Source organism: Magallana gigas, chromosome 3 (genome assembly GCF_963853765.1).
Source record: "Magallana gigas chromosome 3, xbMagGiga1.1, whole genome shotgun sequence".
Classification (NCBI taxonomy): domain Eukaryota; kingdom Metazoa; phylum Mollusca; class Bivalvia; order Ostreida; family Ostreidae; genus Magallana; species Magallana gigas.
The window spans coordinates 50,162,046-50,178,548 of NC_088855.1; the positions used below are offsets into that span (position 1 = coordinate 50,162,046).

Genomic DNA, 16,503 nt, shown 5'->3' on the forward strand with positions numbered 1-16,503 from the left:
AGAATTGCAGTGGAAGCTTTCTGGACACATATGTCACTAATCTGAACCCTCCTACATTTTTCTACAAGTTCTACATTTCAATATTTACATTCGATGTATATTTTCCCTGTATGTTTGCATTGGAAATCTGTAATGTTCAATTTCCTAATCACGGCGTTTGTGTTCAAGTAAACCATCACATTTTGAATAGATTTATTATTGTAAGATTACCGGTAAATGAAATGTTCACTTACATGACCAATTTGATATGCATTTTTGAAAAAAAATAGTTAAATCGAATCTAAATCTAATTTTCCCAACAAAGTTTCGGGCACTATATTTTTAGCCATGGAAGTGCATTAAATAACATGATTTTATTGATTTATGGCTATTCCGTCTATTATTCATGTTCCTGACAAAGAGCATATGACTTTAAAGCGACGATACAAAAAATTTTCATACAAACATACGTCAAAATAAATACAAGCATTGAATGCTTATATTTGGATATTGGCAGTCCAATCGCATACCAAGCTGTATAGAAAAATTAGCAGTGCTAAATTGCTGTATTCTTGCACTGCCTGAATTTTCACCTGCATCACATGAATTTCATTTTATTAAAGCCAGAAAGTGAATAAAAAGCACCTAGAAGTAATGTAGACATCATTGAGGTGGTGCCAATCTCAAAAGGCTCTTGCAAGATAAAGGATTTTGCTTGACTTTTACCTCGGACTTAAAAGTTTAGTTCTAGACCTTAAAACAGCCTACATGCATTATGGAAGTGTGTAATGTGAGGTAAATAAAACCAAGAGGAACAAAACATGGGTCTTGACAAGGATTTTGCTTATAGGTCTGCTATGACCTTGACCTTTCAACAAAGAAACTACATTAAAGGTCACTACACTTCTTGCATTCTTATGATGGAGTATGAACTAGATTAAGTAAAAGGGAGAGAACTTGTGGCCCAAAACTGGATTCCAAAGATTTGGTTTGACCTTGGCCCTAAAACCCTTGTTCAAGATCAATGCATATCCTTTACATACAAGAATTCTTTCTGCTATTAAGTATGAGCCAGATAGGACCAAGGGTTCAATATATGTTCCAGACAAGGATTTTTCAGAGTTCTGATGACTGACCTACAATATTGGTTCAAGGTCACTGCACATCCTTCATTAAAAGACTCTCAAGGGTTATAAGCATGAAACAGACTGGACCAAGGGTAGAGACTATATGGTCGGGATAAGGATTTGCATGTTAGCTATGATCTTAACCCTTGACTTAACTGGTTTTTTTTTTTTTATAAAAGTACACTGCACACTGGGCTAAGGAAAAAAATGCTTTGGACAAGTGATGTTGGATGGACAGATTGATCGATTGGGCACCCATAGAGAAGGGCCCTAATTTTTGTCAACAGGTACTGTACATATTAGTGTGATGCAGTTCTGTGCATTCCATGTGTTTAATGTAACTAAAAATTTGTTCAATCTACAAATAGCAAATTTAAAAGGCACAACGTAGACATTATCACAAAATGCATTAACACTGCTGCATTATACCGGTATGTTTAAAGGGGCATGACCACAATTTTGGTCAAATTTATTTTTATTGTTTACAATGCTTTAGTAATGCATTTCTAACGATCAATCAAAATTTGAGTGTCAGACGTAGAGTTACAATCAAGATAGAGAGCTTACAATTGTTTGTTATGTAAACAAGACGTGTGCCTTGTTTTTGTTTACACTGGTTCAATATACCAGTAAAAGTTCTTCTAATTAGCTTAAAAATGTTAACAAAAACATGGCCTTAACAGTTTGCAACTCAAATCATCAACAACAGAAAGGACAAGAGTCTGGCAAGTCCCCCGTTCCCAGGATTTTGAAATTGCTTATGAACATATAAAAAATCTTTACATTTGAAACTGTGCATCAGTACATATGTACATATATAATATAGAACTTCATTCTCTGACAAATAAAAAATATACAATAATACATGTACTTGGTACTTATCTACTTTAATTGTTTTATTTGATGCTTTCTAAGCATTACAGCATGATGGGCGCCTGTAAAGTGCGAAACGAAACCAATCGAAACGAAACGAAACCAATCGAAACGAAACCAAACGGAATTTAAACAAAACTAACATCAATTTTGACTACATACAAGTTAAAATAAATTCATTGAAATAAATTTTTGAACCATAAAATATAACTACCTGTGTGTTTCAGATTGCCGCTGTAAATTTTTAAGCCGATTATCCGAAATTTGCAAAAATTATATAATTATGTAAATAATTGATGTACATTCCTATACCTTTAAGTTTTAATGTTTCTAATTTGTTTCATTAAATGATATTCAGACGTTGAGAGAGAGAGAGAGAGAGAGAGAGAGAGATATGCCTTAGACTTATCAGCGACATCACATAGCAAAGTATATACGCAAGTTTGGGAGAAAGAGAGAAAGAAAGAGAGAGAGATATGATGATGATGATGATGATACTGAAGGAGACATTCTAACAACAATTTGATTTGAAATATTGTAAAAATGAAACGATCGAATACAATGTGATTTAGAGCATACTGGTTGGCTATCAGTTTCTAACATACAATAAGAATTGTTTTAATATGTATAGCATGAATTTGGACGTCGTAATTTGACAAAATGAACTTGCATTATAAAGAGGTTTTTTACCTGTGTATTACCCCAAATCAAACATAATCCCCTCTTTCTCTCCCTTTCACACGCACGCACATTGTATTTGATTCATTTTTACAATATTTCATATCAATATAAAAAAAAATCGTGTGGTTGTAATGTCTCTGTAAATACTGTAAACGTACTATATTATAGGGTATATAGGGTGTACAAGTTAGCATGGATTTGATTTAGCGCATTTCTGAATTTACCTTTTTATCTACTTATATATTTTACATTTGGCCATGTACTTGATTTTGCGGACGCCGTTTTCCGCCAAAAACGCAAAATAGAATACACAGCCAAAGGACTAAGGACAGTTTCTTAATACGTTTATAGTAAAATCATCCTCTCTCTCCAAACTTGAAAGCGTACAAAAAGATATGGATATTATAATGTAAATCAGTTTTTTACTTTATTATGTGTTTTTTGGTTGTTTTGGGGTTTGTTTTTTTTTTTTTTTTTTTACAAATTCCGGGTAATCGGCTTAAGAATTTACAACGGCAAATTTGACACCTACAGGTTTTTATACGTTGTACATATATTTATTATTAAAAAAATTATTTCAAACTATTTTTTTTCACCTTTATGTTGTCATAATTGGTTTTTAGTTTTGTTTAATTCCGTTTCGTTTCGATTTTTGGTTTCGTTTCGTTTCGACTGGTTTCGTTTCGTTTCGTTTCGATTTCGTTTCGCACTTTACAGGCGCCCGTGCTGGGCTAGCGCTATTTTTATCCGACATTGAATGTGCAGAACATGAACATTACGTAATTGTTGTCATTATAAAAATGATATTAGATATTTTTCTCATAATCAATAAAAAGCAAAACACGTTTTACTTAAAGGCAAATGAATTAAAAATAAAACGCCATCTATACGATTCGAACACCCTCTCCATGGAGAAGGATGGACTACAATCCCCCGCCTATTACAGTGAGCTACGTTGACACATTTATTATAGAGTACGGGTGAATAAATTTAACTTTTTGACAATAATTAATAAAGTAAAACGTTTTTGGTGAAAATCATATATTTGACCCATTATGGGTCTAGACTCCATTTTAATAAATCAATAATAAAAATCAAAATAAACTTATTCTTTAAATTAAAGTACTTTTAGGATGGAGTCGGGACCCATTCATACCGAATTTTGCAATTAAGAACAGTGAATGATCCAAGAGTTAGGCAAAAAACGATGTGCAGCTTAATTTAGAAAACCAATACCTGTTGTGTTTATAGAATGAAAGCACAATATTGACTTCCATCGTGAAATTTATAATGAAAACAATGGATACAAGTCAAAAATTAAAATTCTTTTAAACTTGAATTGAAATTCTTTCGTCTTCATTGCTCAGAGTGGGGGATATGCCACGCCTTGTACGCCCCTGTTCTTTGAACTGACTCCAGTTTCAACTTCCCAGTATAATTAGGCATTCATGTAATTAATTGTAAAAAAAACACACAAAAGAAGCACGTCTTGATCATTTATTCAAGCATTCAAATAGGTTACATTCATACAAATAAATTTCATTCACACATTGTCACACATATTACAGATTTATAGTCTCACGGTTCACTGAATAGAGAACACTGAGGTACTGCTGCCATAGTCATCCTTTAACTTAGAAATATCAGGACTGGCCATCTGAAAATTTTAAAGTTGTGATTGCATTAAACTTTGATAACATGAAAGCACAACAGCAATTTTCAACTGTTTTTACTTAAATGGATTGAGTAAAAACAGATTTTCTACCGTAAAGCTAGGTTTATTTCATAAATGAACAGCAATTTTAAAAAGTTCACCAAGATATGAACTTGGTTGGTCACATGATCAAATCCTTTGAAGCTCAGATGGCTTATCAGAAGATTTGAGCACACAAATGGATGTTTTTGTTCTTCTTTAGGTTCATATAAAGAAACATATTTGCTAATGTAAATATTGAAGGATAACTGTATAATGAGCTCTCAATGAACAAAATGTACAATACTTGTCACTTAATGAGACTTAAAAGAAAGTTTAACTTTTTAGAGGCTAGCAGTGACCTTGACCTTCAACAGATGCTTACAACAGAGTATTAATTATACTTGTTTATTTAACATGTATTCTTGTCTCACAAATTGATTGATAGTGAATAAAAATGACAGGGGTCTGTGTATTGATTTAAAGACCAAAAGAAGCTTGACATTTTAATTCAAACATGTACCTCGTATCATCTACAACAGAAATATATTTCTGTGAAGTATTACCTATATTCATTTATATTTAAAGTAATTAAGAACTTTTTTTTAATTTTTAAACTATATGGCCTTCCAAACTTGTGAGACATGTCCTTGTGAGGCATTTCAGCACAAATGCAAGGTAATTTTTCTTTATATTGGGTGGCCGGTGTAGATTGAATTTGTTAATTTTCTAATGTTGACCAAACTTGAACTTTAAAATATCAGAATGTTTTGATAAAGTCATTAGGAACTCTCCAAGACATAAATTTGCATGCAGACTGAAGTGCTTAGGACAATGGAAGCAATGGCTGAACAAAAGTACTTAGGGGAAATACTATATTTATATACCCCAAAATTTCATCAAGTTGGAGGTATAGAAATGAATAAACTACCATCATCTTTCTCTTTAGCTTTCTTTTTATTTTTCTTCTTTTTCTTCTTCTTTTCCTCTGTTTTAACTTTCTTGGTTTTCACTTCAGGTGAATTATCTAAAAATAGAATGATAAGAAGTAATAATATCCTCATTTGTTTTAATTAATCATAGATAACATTGACATTGTACAAGAGACTGATATGTGTCTCTGATATGTAATAGGGATTCTATTGTTTTTACCTTGAGCATCCTGCATGTTTCCTGGCTTTTCTCGTTCTCTTTCTTTTTTCTTAAGTTTGTGCTTCTTCCTGGGCATATGACTCATAAATCTATATTGTTCAGGTAGCTAAAACAAAAGGAAACAAGAGAATAAGATAGAGACTAAATATAATTGAATTTTGTCATTGATTTTAAAGAGTTATCTCAAAACTATCTGGATGATTTTAAAGGTTAAAAAGGCATAAATTCTCTTCATACTGGTCCAGGGTGAAGTCGGAATCCTTGAAGTGCTGGGCCTGACAAAGGTACAAGTTCCTTGCTTGTCTTTGGTGGGTTTTCTATAAGTGATCTTAAGGAGCTACAAGAGTAAAAAGTTTCCCATCAAAAAGAATATTTATCCAAGGATCATGTTACAGAATTGCAATTTTGTGCATCGAAAATAAAGTACCAATTTACCCAATATACTGAAGTATCAACTGTGAGATGCATACTTTCCAAAACATTTCCTGAGATTTGTTTTTTATTTAAGTACATGCATGTATTACACCATAAATAATGAATAAAAATGGGAGAATAAGATGGCGCAAATGCCCATTCGGTTTAGTTGTGAAATACAGTTTTGAATTCTTTTTTTTTTCAATTAAATCTGTCCAAATATATTATAATACAAGCTTGCAAAAGCACAATTTCTAACTATATTCAGTTTTTAATATATTTAACAAAAGATAAAAAAAAAAAATTTGCGCGAAATTTGGTGGTATCGAACTCGTAACATAAAAACCCTAAATATATAGGGTTAGCTTATGTCGGTTACTCTAACCACTGAGCCATTTCAGACAACAAAATAAGTTGTTTAAATATAATGTGTGACTTAAGCCATGAATTTACGGACTTGTATTATTTTTCCAAAACGTTGAATTGTTGGGGTACAAAATGCTATTTTTAATGTAAAGTGGGACAACTCTCCACGTTTTTGTTGATTGAAATCAGTTTGTTTTCCATCAGACCTTACTTAGACTATGAGAAAAATATAGAGCACAGACCCACTCCATTAACGAAAATGCCTTGAAGTTTTAAAAAATGACAGTATTTGCAGGTTTTGATATGTATACGCCTGTTTAAGTCAACATATTTCAAGTATTGAATATATTTATAGGTTAAAAATCAATGATATGTTAAATATATATTGTTTTAAACGATTTCAAAAAAATATATCAGATTTATTGATATTTTGATTTTTCAGTAGCTTGTCCGACCGTGTATGGGCATTTTACACGCCTTATCCACCCATTTTCTTTTCAAAATAACTTTTCTTCTTAAATATGTGTAGTACATCAATAGTTTTCATAGATGCAGAGTTTTGATTCATTAGTTCCCAATATTGCTTAATCTATGGGTGGTGTCAGTTTTATTTCACTGAATGATTTATCATACTGTTGCATAATTCACTTAATTTTTTATATAAAAAAGTAAATAATTAAAGGAGACCAGACCTATTATCCTGCATTCCTGGGGTATCTATATATCCTGGAAGATTTGGCAGAAATGCACTCAGCTCCTCCTTGCCCTCCTTTTTACAAAACTTGCTATATGAGTTCTGGAGGCCATAGTGAATCATCAGGTTGGTGCTGCCAGTAATGCCAGAGTGAGACGGATCTGTTTATAAATAAATTTTACATTTTAAATTGCATTTTTCATGTATGGTACAATCTCTTGATCTAGCCATAAGGCTTAAATAAACTTTCAGCTTTTTATTAAAGGGGCATGTCATGATTTTGGTCATGAAATTTGAGGGTCAGTCGTAGAGTTATGAGCAAGATAAGAGGGTCACAACTCTTCGTCATGTAAACAAGGCTCGTGCCCTGTTTTTGTTTACATAGGTTGAATATACCAGTAAAACATCTTTTTCAAGCTGATTTGTCGATCTTATTCATTTTAAGCATAAATAAACAGTTTCTAATGTTTAACACATTCATTTTATGTCAAAAACGTGGAATTTTCACCTCAACATTCAAAATGTAAACAAAAGATTTGTTTACATGGGTAAACAAAAGATTTGTTTACATGGCAAAGAATTGTAAGCTCTGTAACGCGCTTAAAACTCAACAAATGATACTCTTTTGGGTGCCTATTAAAAATGCCTTACTGAAGCATTGTAAACATTAAAATCGGAAAGATAGTTTTTGACCAAAATTGTGACCATGCCCCTTTATTTAAAGCTATTTTCCACGTATTTTTCCCCAACTGACAAAATCGCAAGTTTGTCATTCTTCGCATATGCACAATGGACTATTCAAACAGCATCTGAAAAAGTTAAATCAAGCTACCAGTATTCTGAATGGCTTAATAAAGCCATGTGATGGTCAGACTGGTTCGAATACCGGCGCCAGATATCATAGCTTAGTTTGTAGAGCACCTGACTAGAGATTCAGGGGGCCCGGGTTCGAATCCTGGTCTGGTCCGTCATTATATCTCTCATCCCGTTACAGCTATATAGCTTATTCAAGGGTGCTGGTCACTTCGCCCCAAAGCCAAAGCGCCCCATGCACGAGCGCCCCAAATTTTTCTTGGTGCGCCCCAAGTACAATTCACGAGCGCCCCAAGTGTATGTCACGAGCGCCCCAAATGTTGCTTTTTTTTCATGATTAAATTTTTTCACGGGTATGTCACGAGCGCCCCAAATGGTTTTTTTTTTCATGATTAAATTTTTTCACGTACGAGCGCCCCATAGTAATACTTGGAATGTTATGAGCAAAATTTCCCAATGCTCCGAATGGGTATGGTAAATCATGTCGTTGTTTTTTGTTGTTGTTTTTTTTTTTTTTTCGAGCGCCCCAAAATAAGTTTCGTTCTGAAATATTATGAATGTAAAATGACCTTTTTTCCAAGTGCTACACAAATTGCAATTCTTGCTTGTTTTTGTTTTTTGTTTTTTGTTTTTTTTTTTTTTTTTTTTTTTTAAGTTTCGCTGTCTATTATAATATTTCAAAATGTAGTTTTCGAGTCATAAGCTATTAATGGGTTTTTTTTATTTTAATTTCGGAGCGTCCCAGAATAAATTTTGCTATACAAAAATAAAAATGCTGATATAAAGCGATGACAAATATTTCCGTAAACTGTTTTTTACACAAAGATCAAAGCATGAGCACTGAAATTGATATTCATCAAACAATATCAATCAAACAATATGGCAATTATCTACCCAATTGACCTTCCAACGCCCCCCCCCCCCCCCCCCCCCCCCCCCCCCCCATCCCCCAATACGTCACATATTGTCAATCCAGGGTGTTGGGTGTTAATTCCTTCGTTGACATTCGTACGATGGAGAAGTGTCTTCTTTGCATGAAAAAGGTAAGTGAATATTCTCATTTATTTTCTCTCTCTTCTTAACAAAACAATGATTTATTTATTTAATATATAATTTTTTTTAATTTATTTTAATTTTATTTAGCACGGTCATACTAATATGTAATTAAAGAAACTTTTGCAACAAATTTAACAACAGAATCAATAATCAATAATGTTCGGATCTTTAATATACTTGAGTTTACCTAAACATATTCCCCTAGCTGTTTGGTGAGGTTTCTTTAATTATTTTTTTTTTAGAATCTCGGAAAGAGGTATGCAAATATATCTGCATTTATCACATTCTATCGACTAAAGATGAAACATTCAGAAATGGGGGGGGGGGGGGGGGGGGGGGGGGGGGGGGGTGTCGTAATATTTTACGTAATATTTTAAGTTAACAAATGTTCATATATACAGATATAAACAGAATCTTTATATAAATGTTTCTTGGTGTTTACGCCAAATTAAAGAATTTACAAATAAGGACAATTTGAAGAACCTACGACTATGCATCCCTTTTAACTGGATACTTGTTACGAAATTTGAATCATAAGAACAATCTTAGGATCATAATTTTCCATGTAATTAGAATTTCTTGTTTAATAATAATTAATGTAAAGAATATATGCCAATATTTGTAAACAGGTCTGTTTATTGCTCCTTTTATAAATATCACGTTTCCTTTTGGTGTGTTTTTGTTCATTATTGATAGTTTCTACAAAATACCGAACACAATTAATGTATACATACAATACACACAGTGATTACTAGTACATGGAGTACACACATCTAGAATCAAAGGGGTACGCGACGAAGCCAACGTCTCCCGCGTGTCTGGTTATGTTTTCACCTGATACCATGACAGGATACCCCCTCCCTTGACACCTTTTAATGTTTCCGAATATCCCCTTTTTATTACATCATCGTCAGTTGTCTTCGGAAGCTAATGTTTTAACACATACGGTATATGTAATACAAAATAAATAATGACACACCCGCCCCATTGGCCCTATATATCACTGCAAATACAATTATAACATATATAATACACATTTTACGCATTGTTTTTTTTCCTTATAAATAATGATTGACTGTATTTCCTTCAAAAATAAGAATACTTTGTACATGTACAATTCAACAGAATTGGTGCGCTCGAAATAAAAAAGAAAATTGAGGTATGTATTTTGCATCGTCGGATACCCACGGGTGATCGCGTCTTTTACTTATCACGCGATCACCCGTGGGTATCCGACGATGGTATTTTGGGGCGCTCGGAATAATAATGTGTAAGTTTAATGAGATTCTATCGAAGATTAATTAAGACATATAAACAAAACCATTTTGGGGCGCTCGTGAAATTAATCCAAACTTGGGCACTCGTACACCAACGTTGATTTTAGTTCAAAATAGAATAATCTCATTTCGGGGGCTTTCGTGCAATTGATGCTTATTTAACGTAAAAGTGAGATTCTCCAACATACATAAGCAAAATCAGGTTTCAAATATTTATTACACATGTAGTCAAATATTAACTTTATAGCAACATAGAATGCTGATTTGAGAGCAAAGTTAAAAGTTATTTTGGGGTGCTCGTGGAAATGATTTCCTAATCATAAGATAGTTTTCTTACAAATCGTAGGCAACTTCAGGGCACGTTCGTAAAAAAAAAAATCCAACAAGGTTCTATGCAGAAAGACAAAATCGGGATAATCATTTTGGGGCGCTCGTGAAACAGCTGTGAAAACGATCCCGATTTTAGTACAATATTGGAAAATCCAATTTTGGGGCGCTGGGGCAAATTATTCAAGATGTAAGGTGTAATGATACAACAAGATTCTATGCAGAAAGACATAATCAGGAAAATCATTTTGGGGCGCTCGTGAAAACGACCCCGATTTAAGTACAATATTGGAAAATCCAACTTACGGCGCGCTCGTGCAAATTTTCCAAGACGTAAGGTATAATGATAATTTTACTTTGGGGCGCTCGTGAATACATTTGGGGCGCTCGTGAAACGTAATTGGGGCGCTCCAAAAAAAATTTGGGGCGCTCGTGCATGGGGCGCTTTGGCTTTGGGGCGATACGACAGTAACCCCTTATTCAAGCGTTACACTGTATGAGCTGGACCTGTTCATCTGTTCAACTCCTTTATTTTCAGAAAATGTAAACGATTGTAAACATAGTTTCTCAATATCATCATTTTTATATTCGATGTTTAAATTACAAGGTAAAATATCTTCTCCTTACAAGAACTCTTGAACAAGAAACAAGATTCACTTTGGGTGGTTTAGTAACGTACGTGCTGGACCGATGTCTTTGACGAGATAAAATGGTCCAGAGTGAATGACAGATGGAACTCTTCCAAGGCTTATTGTTGTCTTCAATGTCCCCGAGGAGTCCGTACGGGGGTATGCCGGTGAGCGGGACCCCCTGGGACTTGATCTTGGCGAACCTTGTTCCGGGCGTCGGATCGGTTCGTTCATTTTGCCCCCATTTTGTTTCTAAAGATAACTCGTACCATAACTGTTTCTGTGAATTTCAGGTAGCGGTTACCAGTCGATTCGACCCACTGATGATTGGGTTAAAGATTTAAAGGAAACAACACGATCTGAAAATACCAAAACAGGTGGTGATTTCTTGATTTCACTGAATAACGGTTATGGGCTTCATAATTTAATTTATTTAATATTTGAGGTGAGCAGAATGGTAAAAATCATCATCAGAATCAGCGTGTAACAATAATAGTTCACGCTGTATGTTATGAAACAGACACTTACCATCTAAATCAATGTAAACACACATTTCACCTGAGACACCACTACGAAAGCCCACTGAGCTCATTTTTGTAGGAAAAAAAATCGCTAATAAAGGCGTTACTTTCACGAACAAACGCGAAGCTTTATATTTTTATTTTATTTAAGAACCGTTTTTAAGAACGATGAGTGACTAGATATAACATTTTCCCATTCACGCTGATTTGTAAATACATTTCGATAAGTGAACCAAAATAAAACAACTTCTTTTCTATATGTAAAATAAATCTGATAAAACTTCATATAACTTAGCTTAATTCTACTTTTTCCCCCTTTTAATTTTATTTATTTACTTGATCATGAGCACCGTAACCCCCCCCCCCCCCCCCCCCCCACCAAAAGAAACAACAACAACAAAAAACAACAAAAATACAAAAACAAAAACAAAAAAACATGCAATACTGATTGGAAATGCATTTTATTGTATCCCATACTGTTTACAAAGTGCAAAAGATTCCCGTTTTAACGCTTTACGCAAAGGTTTCGCGTTATAAATATCGCGAAAGTTTTCCGTTTATTCGCGAAAGTTACGCGTTTATCTGAAAAAGTTACGCGTTACTCGCGAAACTTTCGCGTTTTTTTCGGGATAAATCAATTTTTTTTACCTACAAAAATGAATTCAATGGGCTCTCCGTTTGCCCTCTTCTAAATTACTGTATATAAACATACACCACTATAGTTTTACTATAAAATAGATTAGGGATGCAATTTTTGATTCCCTGATTCATATGGGAAGCACTAGTATAGTAATGCAATATTTTAAATGCTCTAAAGAGCATTATAACCATTTTTGTTTTTAATGTATCTCACATGACAGGTGAGATATTTACCTTTAAAGAGTAATGTCCAATGGGAAAATAATTCCTTGAGAAGAAATAATTTCCCTATGTTTATAAAATCAGGAACACAATAGAAATTATATATTTTATATAGGATGATAGCATTTCGTACAAAAAATTGATTTTAAAATCCTATTAGAAATCAGTTCAAATCTCAACGGAATTGAAATTCCTATAGGAAGTATATCAAATCCGGTCGAATTTTTTACAACCTATAGGACAATTATTTTCCCATAGGAATTTATTTTCAAAGGCAATTATCTTATCTGCTGACGGGAAACATCAATTTTATAACAAAGACCATAGTGGCTATGATAATAATTTTGATAAAGCGAGCGCTAAAAACCTTGGCATGGCAAAATTATCCGGTACATTGTTATAGATAAGAAAAATCCCAAACATGTGCAATTGATATTGTATAGACTACAAGCAACATCAATGTAGATTATCTGGACAATAAAGTATCGGATACATTTGGGGTCAGGTTCAAATCGAAAAATATTCGCAAGGACGAGGCTCTTGGATACCTTACGAAAATTTGTATCACCCAAATAAAAGTTGGATCTGTTTTTCCGAACAAAATTCCTAAAAGAGCATTGCCCTCTGTGTGACTGAATTGATAGCGGAAGCGTCTAATTTGAGGTTATTCGGGGGTTTTTTGTTTACTTTTTCAGTCGTGCTATTTATAGTAACAGTAGATAAGCAAAGCCCAACTTTTTTATTTGCTTTGTCACTGGCAATCATCTATATCAAAGTTTTTTGACGACGAACTTATTAAAAAAAGGTAAAAACAATGTCACTGTACATTTTATTTTCTTTAATGTTTCAAGACAAGACAATGAACAGAAATCAGTGCGTTTGTGGGGGAATTACAAACATACAAATGAACGCTGTAGTTGATATACATTTGTTTAAAATAAATCCTTAATTTTTTAAAAAGGGAAGATTTATACAAATAATATTTTGCAACAAAGATATCTCTATGAAATTTGTCTTTAAGAGGGCTGTATGGCCGTGACCAATTTAAGACCGTTTTAATTTGGTCTAAATCAATTTAAAAAGCTCTACGTGTACAAAGATACAGGAAAATACTCAATTTGAACGGAATTTTTCTTCTCTTCATGAGGTCTAGGTTAACAGTCATATGAAAAAATAAAGGTAGAGTAGATTTGATGGGTGATTTGTTGTCCATACAGCCTCCTTAAATGACCGAAACACCACCTTCGTCATGATATTGATTTGTCCTGGATGTTCTGTTCCTTTTTCATGTACGTCACACCCGACGTTGCCATTGAGTAACAGTCGCAGTTAGTGAACATTTCAAAAGACATAGGACAAATAAATCATGTACATATGTTCTCAGGTTCCGGTAAATAACAAAAGGTAGTTACTAATTCGCAATGATTAGTACGTTTGTAAACAATAAACACGTATATGTAACATTAATATGCTTTGGAAATGTTGTTTGCCAAGAACAATAGTACTGATGATTATAATATGTCAAATTCAGAAATAATTTTTTTATCTTTAATCATTTCATAAATTTCACACATCACCGTGCATATAGATAAAGTATTTACTTGTTTATGATTAATTTCATTAAATTATGGGCGTCTGAAAAAATTCGACATGTGTACACACACACACAAAAATAAGTAAAATACATTCATAAAGATAAGCAACTTAAATGTGCGAAAAGCCAGCGTTTGGCGATAGTCTCTTAAAATAAATGACGACATCTTGGTATTAATAAAACGAAATGAAAAAAAACACCAGTAGATCAAGTACTAGTACCCTATACACTCGAGTTCACGCTCTTACTAATGTCCAATACATATAGCAGAATGAAAATGCAAATAGCACTCATAAACAACAGAAAACCTTTCCAAAAAATGATTTCAAGGCCTCTCTTAAGTCAGGCAATTTCCAACAATATATGAATGGGTTCACCAAAGAATTCAGGCAACATAGAACTGAGGCAACTATCAGGTAAAGAGGAGGAACAAACGGAACAACAAGGGAGATAATCAAAGGACCCGATAAAAATACCAAAAATCCCATCAATATTCCCACCAAAACTATGGTGTTCATGATTTTTCTTTTTCTTAGGATCGTGATTTGCTCGTGTTCAATGGCCTGCGACGAGACAGATTTCTTGGGAAGTTGTGAGACTTTACAAGTTGAAGTTTCCTTTTGCGGCAGATGATTATTCTTAGACGCCCAGGCTATCCTTACTTGTCTATGTTGTTGAACCATGCTGCTGTTACTAGCAACTTGTTGGGAACGAGGCACGTCTTGGCGTAAACTTGCACTGGTGTTCTTTGGAACTATTTTTTTGTTCATTTTCACCACGTGACTAATGGTGATGCAATAAAGAACGACAGTCATGACAAGGAAAACAACGGACGACCTAACAAAAACTTCTAAAATGATTTGATTTCTGTTGTACACATATTGGACATTGCATACAATTTCGTTGTTTTCTTTGTCATCCTTTGGAGGAGAGATCAACCCAACCGTAAAAATGAAAATAATCATCCAATTCACAATACATACAATACACTTTCGACTGTTCTGAAACAGTAAATTACTCCACGATGTCTTGCAGATAACCAGGTACCGCTGTAGACTAATCAGAAATGTCTGGAAGAGTGACAAAAGTATCCCGTTAGCGAACAGGACCATCTGTACAATACATAGAACTTTGGAGTGTATCAGCACTTCATCTAGCTTTCGAATCGCATACACGATGAACCCAAGCCCGACAAGAAGATCGCAAAATGATAGGAGAAGAACCAAAAAGTGGTAAGGATTTTGTCTCAATTTCCTGTTAATCAAGAATATAGAAAATACCAGCACATTGAGACCCGTGCAGATTAGCCCTGTCAAGAGGACGATGAACACGAATGGTTCTAAATCATACTCTCTTTCTTGGACTTCCGTTGTACAGTTGGTACACTGAACCATGGTTTCCAAACTGTTTCTTCTACCTGCCAAGGAGTGGTTAGGACTGAAAGAAATATAAGTGATTTTATTGGAAATACTGTATGCTACAATTTTAAACAAAATGAAACTTCGATGCGGAGATAAACAAAGACTGACACATACTCCAACGATGGAAAGAAAAATATACGGCTGTCACCAAATTCATGAATGAAACTGGTTTTTTTCCATTCACAAACTTACTATTGTCCAAAATGGGCATATATGCAGAGGCAGGATAAAGAAGTTGACAATTAGCAGTTTTCCTTTCATGCGGGATATGAAAACTGGACCATAAACTGGTAATGTCAATTTGAAACTTATGGATTCCAATGATTTTATACAAAAAATCTTTACTATACCTGCTAAATACCTGAAACTAATGAATATTGAATGTTAAAGCGATAAAGCATAGATTTTAGGCTTGACTTACCTGTAGATCCTATGAAATTCTGTCTTTGTTACTCAAGATCATATCAGTCTCTGCTTGTATGAGATTGCAATGTCTTTCGCTTTGCTAATTGGATTTGAAGAATTAAGAAATCCGAAACCGATTTTTTTTCCTGCCAGAAATACATAACAAGGTTGTCACCCTCTTCCATGAACGATGTATTCTATCGCCAAATAAGAGAGATGACAGTATATATCGAACTGCTATGCTTTCATTGCAACAATACAATTAATACTGTTATAACCAATTTGCGTCAGAATGGAATGTGTCAGCTCTTCGCTAACAGACGAATAATTATCATCTTAATTATCATTGTTTGTTAAAAGACTACTACAACTGTGTGCGCTGAACTTTGTAGCAAATAACAACTTTGCGTCGATTTGATACCAGTCGTAATGGTATATGTAGTTTAATTAGTTGTATCTGGATTAAAATTGATATAAACAATTTGCAGTGATCAATCTGTCGGGATGATACATCAATTTCAATTTGTTGTCCATTTTGGTCATATAGTACGTTATGAAAACACATGTTTTTCTGTTTTAAAAGACATATTTAATATTTTATTGCATCATTCAATCTGTCT

The 16,503-nt window shown here is 33.8% G+C and overlaps 1 protein-coding gene and 1 long non-coding RNA gene across 2 annotated transcripts; both read right to left on the reverse strand.

The window, feature by feature from the left end:
• Positions 1 to 4,143: 4,143 nt before the first annotated feature.
• On the reverse strand, positions 4,144 to 11,350 carry LOC105327380 (mediator of RNA polymerase II transcription subunit 19). Its single transcript, XM_034480702.2, has 6 exons — positions 11,132 to 11,350; positions 6,978 to 7,140; positions 5,743 to 5,842; positions 5,506 to 5,611; positions 5,285 to 5,380; positions 4,144 to 4,317 (listed from the first exon to the last, which is right to left on the reverse strand). Exons 1-6 carry the CDS (start codon positions 11,313 to 11,315, stop codon positions 4,304 to 4,306), a joined length of 663 nt encoding a protein of 220 aa, XP_034336593.1. The 5' UTR covers positions 11,316 to 11,350; the 3' UTR covers positions 4,144 to 4,303.
• A 3,490-nt stretch (positions 11,351 to 14,840) lies between these two features.
• On the reverse strand, positions 14,841 to 16,190 carry LOC136274063 (uncharacterized). The gene is made up of 2 exons (XR_010712349.1): positions 15,900 to 16,190; positions 14,841 to 15,494 (listed from the first exon to the last, which is right to left on the reverse strand). It is a non-coding gene; the product is annotated as an uncharacterized lncRNA (long non-coding RNA).
• Positions 16,191 to 16,503: the final 313 nt, after the last annotated feature.